At 38.7% G+C, this 7,566-nt stretch overlaps 1 protein-coding gene across 2 annotated transcripts in view; it reads left to right on the top strand.

The window, feature by feature from the left end:
* The window catches only part of LOC116076971 (schlafen family member 8-like), an 11,734-nt gene extending 4,497 nt beyond the window's left edge, over positions 1-7,237 (top strand). For both annotated transcript variants that reach the window (XM_031351119.1, XM_031351120.1), the window contains exons 2-3: positions 4,122-5,188; positions 6,284-7,237. In XM_031351119.1, coding sequence (XP_031206979.1) covers positions 4,129-5,188; positions 6,284-6,513 — 1,290 coding nt within the window. In that variant the 5' untranslated portion in view covers positions 4,122-4,128 and the 3' untranslated portion in view covers positions 6,514-7,237. The remainder of the gene's footprint in view (positions 1-4,121; positions 5,189-6,283) is intronic.
* The last annotated feature ends 329 nt before the right edge of the window (positions 7,238-7,566 follow it).

Raw genomic sequence — 7,566 nt, 5'->3', positions numbered from 1 at the left:
CCTGCCTCTGCCTCCCAAGTGCTGGGACTAAAGGCGTGCGCCACAACCGCCCGGCTTAAAGACAATATTTTAACTTAATTAAATTTATTTTGTAAAAACTTACTTGGTTGTTTATGAGTCTCTGCCCACCTACTCGGTGTTTAGTTTTTGGGCCCCACTCTCCAGCAGCACCCTGACTTTGGCCCCTGTGGAGCCTGCACCAGAGGAGCCGAGGTGTTGTGGGCTCTAGGTTTTGTGGAAAGAACACATATACACCCTCTCTTTTTGAGGTGATTAAAACATTTGGGCCTTTTTAGACTCTAGTTAAAAAATTATTATATTTTACTTAGGCATAATTATGTCTGGTTGTAGGGTGCCATCTTTGGCATCTATTTTAAATTTTTTTTAAATAAGCATGATTTAAATAATGTGTACAGGGATATAACTCTCTCTTTTCTGTTTAAAAGCCAAAACTTTTTAGAGTGCAATGTACACGTTTAACAATTACTTGTCTCTAAGAAAATTAAGAAATTTCAGTAATATGGGCAACTTAAATTGTTAACAAAATATTTTAAATGTCTGACTGTAATAGGCAGTTTTAATATCTGTTTTAATTTAATTAGGAACACCAAACATAAAAAATTAATGTAGGCAATGATTATACATTTGTTGCTTTTCTTGTTAAGGCAATTGTAACTAGAAAGCTTGAAAAAGTATCAATAGTTATATGTGCATATTTTATTTTTATCTTTTAAAATCAGAAATATTTTTTAGCAATACTAAATTATCACAAGTCATTATTATTTTGATGATGTAAAGAATATTAATTGTTTTTGTGTAAAGTCTATAATTTGTTTAAAATATAAATTTGTTGTGGCATTGTCTTAAAAGTCTTGCCCAGGCAGTTTAAGATATTATAAGGAGTTTTTAAATGTCTAAAGACAGTTTTTTAAAGGAAAAGTACTTTTTCTTAACTTTAGTTGTATAAGTATGAACAACTGCAAAATTTAAGAATTAGCAACTTTAAGTAATTGTAAACTCTGGCTATATATATATTGGTTATTAGCATGTAAATTAAAAGTTTGATTTTAGTACTTTAAAAACAATGACTATAGCACGTAGTTTAATTATCTGTGTCAAACATGTGATCTAATTACACATATTTTTTTTTCCATAGAAGGTCTGTAATGTACTTTTTATTAAGGAATGTATATATAAATTTATAGAAAATATAAAAGTATGTATTTAAGTAAATTTTAAAAATTTGTCTTTTGGATAAACATTAATGTTGTCTAAAAATTTTTATTATGTAATAAGCCAAATATCAATTAATATTTTGTAGTAACCAATTTAATTGTTGATTGAAGCAAGAAATATACATGTCTCATTAGGTTTTTAAAACATTTTTTTAAAAAATTTTCATGACTTTATTATATACCTTTTCATTAATATTACAGCAATTGTAATAATAGGATGTTAAAACTTTATTTTGAATATGAGAAAAGATGAATTTATATAATGCTCTCTACATCTGCAGAGGGAAGAGACCAGCAGCAGTTAGGGTCTCCTGCAGTCAGTTAAACTAGTTAAACTAGTTTGCAGTCAGTTGTAAATGAGCCTGGTGCTGCTGAGACAGATATCAGGAGGCTTGGAATTTTTAGCCACATGAAAGAAACTGCCTCTAAGGACACTGGAATTTCACTCAAAGGGAAAAGTTTTAAAACAAGAGTCAGTGTTAAACTGAATGTCTCCTATTCTCAAGGACATTATAGGAGTAGCTCTGAAATATATATATATTTTTTAGTTTTGATTTCTCTTTTTTTCATGTCGTTTGTATGATTTAGAAATTTGTCTGTCTGCCTCCCAAGTGCTAGGATTAAAGGCGTGCTCCACCACCACTTGGTTAGTTTTTTGTCTGACTATTTTTACCTGCTTTTAAAATGAGCAGAGTTTCATTATTATGGAATTGCTTTCTGAGGGATTTCTGTAATTTCTTTAGGTGTCTCAGCCCCTTTTTAGCCGGAACTTGTACTTTTACTCTTTTTGGAAACTTATTTTGTTTCCACAGGTACTTATAGGCGCTGAATTTCCATCTCTTCATTGCTATAGTCTGGGCAATTCTCTGCACCATGGCTGGTGAGGCGTCTAGGCACACTCTGACTACTCCATGATATCAAGATTACTCGCCTTTAACTGGTGATCTTTTATTAGCGAGTCTGCAGAACTTCGTGAGATCCAAGCTTTGTTTGAGAATTAAGGAAAGAAAGAGGAAAGAAGGAAAAAAGAAAAAGCTTTACCTGTTGGAGTCCCTGTTCGGGCGCCACTTTTTATGGTTTGGCTAGTCTGGGTCTTTCTTAACTCTTGTGGGGAATAGGGTCTTAGTCAGGTAGACAAGGCGTTGGTGAAGAAATGATAAACAGAAACAGACACAAGGGAGTATTGTAGCTGAATGTAATTTGTATAAAGTAGAAATTAGGTTTATATACTATATAGAAAATAGGGCAAGCTATAAAATTTATATAGGCAGGAGATGGCTACATCAAGGTCAGTAAAATTAAAGAGTCAGGTGCAAGGCGGAGGAGTAGTGGTGTTCTAGTTTTTTGGGGGGAGCTAGGTTGTCTTGGTAGGCTCAAGATAAATTTTTAGGGTCTGTCTGAGGCAAGTAGCTGAAGGTCATATTTTAGCATTTCTCGGCTGTAACATAAATAATTAGTGATGGGAGCCCTACAACTTCTAGTTTCTCACTGGCAGTAAAATAGTTTTTCTTTCTGTGTGAGACTACTCTAATAATAAGTGCTTAACTGCTATTTTTAACTCTTGAGATGCCTTGTCTGGTAAGAATTTTAGTAAAAATTATCAGCTAATTACAACTAGGAAATCTAATAGGATTATTGAATCACTCTGAAGGCCAGGAAATAATATTTAATCTCAGTGTTAGCTATAACAAAATATTTTTAGGTCACCTTTATACCTGAATAAAGAAAGCATGCAGATCTCTCCACAGACTTAGCAGAGATCAATTTGGAACATGTCTGAGTTAGGAGATGCCCACAACTGACTGAAATCCCCAGGAGACAAACTCTCTTTGGAGTCATAATGTCTCTTGTCCATAATCAGGTTTTAACTCTGATACTGTAGACTTACTGTGGTAGACAAGTGCGTGCAGAAATTAACATTTTCTTTGCTTCTCTCTTTCTCTCTTTTAGTAAGTCTATCTAGTGCCTTTTTCTGTACCTGGTTTTCATTTTTTCATTTCTCAATCCATTGCAATAATTCATAGACTTTTGCTTAATGATATCTATGAGCCAAAGCATCTGGAGGATTTTCAAAGTGACTAGTTATGTCATTTCACTAAACACCCCCCACCTTACCCAACCACCACCCCTAGACAGGATTTCTCTGTGTAGCCCTGGCTGTCCTGGAACTTTTTCTGTAGACCAGGCTGACCTCAAACTCAGAGATCCTTCTGCCTCTGTCTCCCAAAGCTGGAATTAAAAATATGCACCACTACTGCCTGGCACTTCACTAAATCATTTAATAAGACTTCCTGCTCTCAGTGTGCAGCACTGGTCAGCACTTTATACACCTGAAGAATCTCCGCAGGTGTCCTTGAGCTCCATGCCCAACACCATATTCCTCTTGCTTTTCTCCCACCTCTGGGTTTTCATATTCTATTTGACATCTCCTTCCAGTATATTCTTCTTTTATTTCTTCATTTATTACAAATATGTTCCAAGCTGTGATATTTCACTCCATGGCACGCCTTTGGATTTATTGATTCCTCCTGGTCTTGTACCTTAATGCTCATGGCTTCATCCTGACAATTCAGGTAACTAGGTGACATTATCTCCTCCTGACAACATTATCGAATCACAGTTTAATAGCCAAATTAGATCAGACACCCCATTAATATGTTTTCCCTCCTATAGACCATATCACATATGATGATACTTTGATTGCCCCCTCAAAACAGTTTAAAAAGAGAAAAGGCTATTTTTATCTTACTTGATATTTTATTCCTTTGACAGAATTTATTTGACTCATATTAAATATGTTTCAATAAGTAGATGAGTGAATTGTATGCATGGGAGAATTCATTCTTTAGTAAAAGTAAAACAAGTGTTTGGATTTTTTGACTATAGGATCAGCATGGAGACACATCCCTCCTTAGCGGTGAAACAGTCTTACCCAGACTTGATCATCTATGCAGGAAAAGTGACACTTGGAGAAGAATATCGAAATAGAATGGACTCAAAGAAGAGAAGGCTGGAGAAGACAAGAATCACAGAGGCTGCTTGTGCTCTGTTAAACTCTGGAGGAGGAGTGATTGCTATGCAAATGGTCAACAAGAGTGAGCATCCTGTGGAGATGGGACTGGACTTAGAACAATCTTTGAGAGAGCTTATTCTGTCCTCTGATTTGCAGGCTTTCTTTGAGACGAAACAACAAGAGGACCAGTTTTACATTTTTGTTAAATCTTGGAGCTGCAGCCCTGAAGATGGTTCCTCTAAGCCTCGAATTTGCAGCCTAGACTCTTCCTTGTACCGTCGATCTTTTACTTCTAAGGTTGCCATAAATTCAAGAGAAGCCTTTGACTTTCTGAAAGACAAGAAGGCATGTGTCAAATGCAGTCCCACTGATGACGGAGCTCCACGTGTTAAAATCCCCAGAGCCATGTGTCTGAACAGCCTGGAATCAAACCCAGCTTTTGAAATTTTCCAAAGTAAGAAACTTGAATATGGCAAATGCTTGACTTTTCCTGAATCCGAATTTATAGAGTTTAAACAATTCTCTACCAAACATGCCCAAGAATATATAAGAACCATAATTCCAGAGTACATCTCCGCATTTGCAAACACCCAGGGAGGCTATCTTTTCATTGGAGTGGATGATGAGAGTAAGAGAGTCCTGGGATGCCCAAAAGACAAAGTTGACCCTGACTCTTTGAAAACAGTGGCAAATAAAGCAATATCCAAGTTGCCAGTTTTCCACTTTTGTTCATCTATAGACAAGGTGTCTTATGAGACCAGAGTCATAGATGTGTTTCAAGAGGGAAATTTGTATGGTTATCTCTGTGTGATCAAAGTAGAGCAGTTCTGCTGTGTGGTGTTCTCAGAGACTCCCATTTCATGGATGGTAGACAAGGAGAAAGGTGTCTACAGGCTGAACACCGAGGAATGGGTACACATGATGGTGGATGTTGGCCCAGGTAAGAGGTGAGAGTTTTTCCTTCTCTGTCCTTTCTGTCTCTTTTGATTTCCTCTGTTTCCTTCACAATCTGGAAATCTGAGTCCTTCACAATCTGGAAATCTGAGTTCATTATACCCACTGAAGTTGGCTTTCTCTGCATTTTGTTTTGTTTTGTTGGTTTCAAGACAGTGTTTCTCCATGTAGCCTCAGCTGTCCTGAAATTTGCTCTGTAGACCAGGTGGACTCACATTCACAGAGATCCACCTGCCTCTGCCTCCCAAGTACTGGGATTAAAGGCCTATGCCACTACCATCTGGCATATAATGCTTTTTGTATCCTACTACTGAAAGGGTTTTGTGGCAAAAGAGGAGGGCCAAGAAATGCCACAAAACCACAGCATGCAAACATTGGGAGTGGTATGCAAATAATTTGCCTCTGAGTGGGGTTGGAAAAGAGAAAGAGCTGGCCATGATGGTGCCAGGTTTATGGGGGTATCAAACAAACAAATCATAATTATGGTAATGGTGGAAATGTCTTTTTGTGATGACAGGGCTGCTGGCTCTGAGTCACTGAGTGGGGTAGGGGGGTGAGAGCACCTGGGTGGAGACATGGGAGCACCTGGGTGGGTGGGGGTGGGAGCACCTAAATCTGGAATATGGGAGGGTCTGTTGGCTAGTAATGATTTCAGCTTGGTATGAACAATGCTTGCTAGCTTAATCAATCTACTTTAGACATTAGGTAATTTCCCCTTAAGAAATGATTGGTTAGGGCTGGAAAGATGGCTCAGTGGTTAAGAGCACTGACTGCTCTTCCAGAGGTCCTGAGTTCAATTCCCAGCAACCACATGGTGGCTCACAACCATCTATAGTGAGATCTGATGCCCTCTTCTGGTGTGTCTGAAGACAGCTACAGTGAAATCATATACATAAAAATAAAGAAATGATTGGTTGTTGCTAGGAGTGGAGAGGCTATTTGCCCATGGAATTGTGATTGTTACCAGGGTGATGTGGCTCCTGGAACAAGTTGGGTTGTTTTCCCAGAAGGTGATTTGATTCAGAGGACAACTTAATCATAAAATGGAGTCTGAAAGCAAAATGCATTTTGTTTTGTTAAGCTGAGCCCTTCAAGCTGGGACCTTCAGCGCTCAGCATGGTTGGAGAAAAACCCCATGTGATTGGAGAGGGAAAAAGGCCACTAACATTGCAGAAAGCAGAGGAGGAGTTCACCTGGAATTGTCTCCAGAGCAAGCATCCGCTCTTTGAGTTCCGCAAGATTCACAGAGAGACCTGGGAGACACTGGAGCAAGCGACCACCTCACAGGGAATGAACTTAAAGAAAACCTAGGAAAGAGAAAGGAGGGTCTTTGAATTGAAGAGTATTTAAGACAGCGTGGAAAAGGAGCTTGTTTTCTTCTGAGATGTGGATGGAGTAGGAAGCTCAGCTGGGAGCTTTCTCTGTCTCTCTGAGCTAGCAGGCTTTCACCACAGTGCCTGGCTACTATGTGGTCTTTTGGTAAATCGAACACTTGGGATTTTGTTTTTCAAAGAACTGCATAATTATTTGATTAGACTTTTTTGAATTTGTTGTTGGGGAACCTTAGAGAAGAAATTTATAAAACAGGGTGCAACTAGTAAAAGTAGGAAAACAGGAAGCAGGGGTCGGGAAGGGTAGTATCCAACTCCATATTCTCAAAGGTTCTCTAAAGACCCCTGGGGCTGAAGTCATCAAGTTGTTCATTATGTTTTTGGAGATCTGTTTGAAGTTGTTGGATTTTGTTTTTTATTACATCCGATTGATTGACACAGAAGCAGCACTCCAAGAGGAGGAAGAGTTATTGCAGCTAGAAGAAGATCCAGTGCCCATCAGTTTGGGAGAACCACCCGGGAGCCAGGGTGGGTTGATGAGGAGAGCCAGTTGCTAGAGAGGGAGAAGGGGAGACCAAGGAGTTAGAGGAAGAGAAGGAGGTGTGCCTGGAAGCCAGCAAAGTGGGGCTCGTTATTGGGAACAAAAACAGTGGAAGAATCATTTTGTTCAGACCTCAAAGCTAGAAGGGACCGGGAGTGGAACAGGAGGAACAGAGAGAAGACTTGGAGTGGAGGTAAAAGAAAATTTTGATATAGGGGCTCTCCATTTCCTTGATCACTGGCAGTAGTTGTAAAGGTTGATGAAATTGTCACCCACTATTATTGTATCTTGATCCATCTGTCCCTTAGTGCCCAGTAGTGTTTTATGAAATTCAATGCACTGGCATACAATGCATATATATTTATCCACTGCTGGCTTGGCCAGTGCTTCTAACAAGCTCATGCCTACCAGACCCTCAATTATTTTCAGGTTGTGGGCTCAGCTTTATACTACCCAGGGCAGAGTACTACCCACTACACCTTCACTTTAATT

The sequence above is a fragment of the Mastomys coucha genome, unplaced genomic scaffold (assembly GCF_008632895.1).
Source record: "Mastomys coucha isolate ucsf_1 unplaced genomic scaffold, UCSF_Mcou_1 pScaffold5, whole genome shotgun sequence".
NCBI lineage: Eukaryota > Metazoa > Chordata > Mammalia > Rodentia > Muridae > Mastomys > Mastomys coucha.
This window is presented reverse-complemented; position numbering and strand designations above follow the sequence as displayed.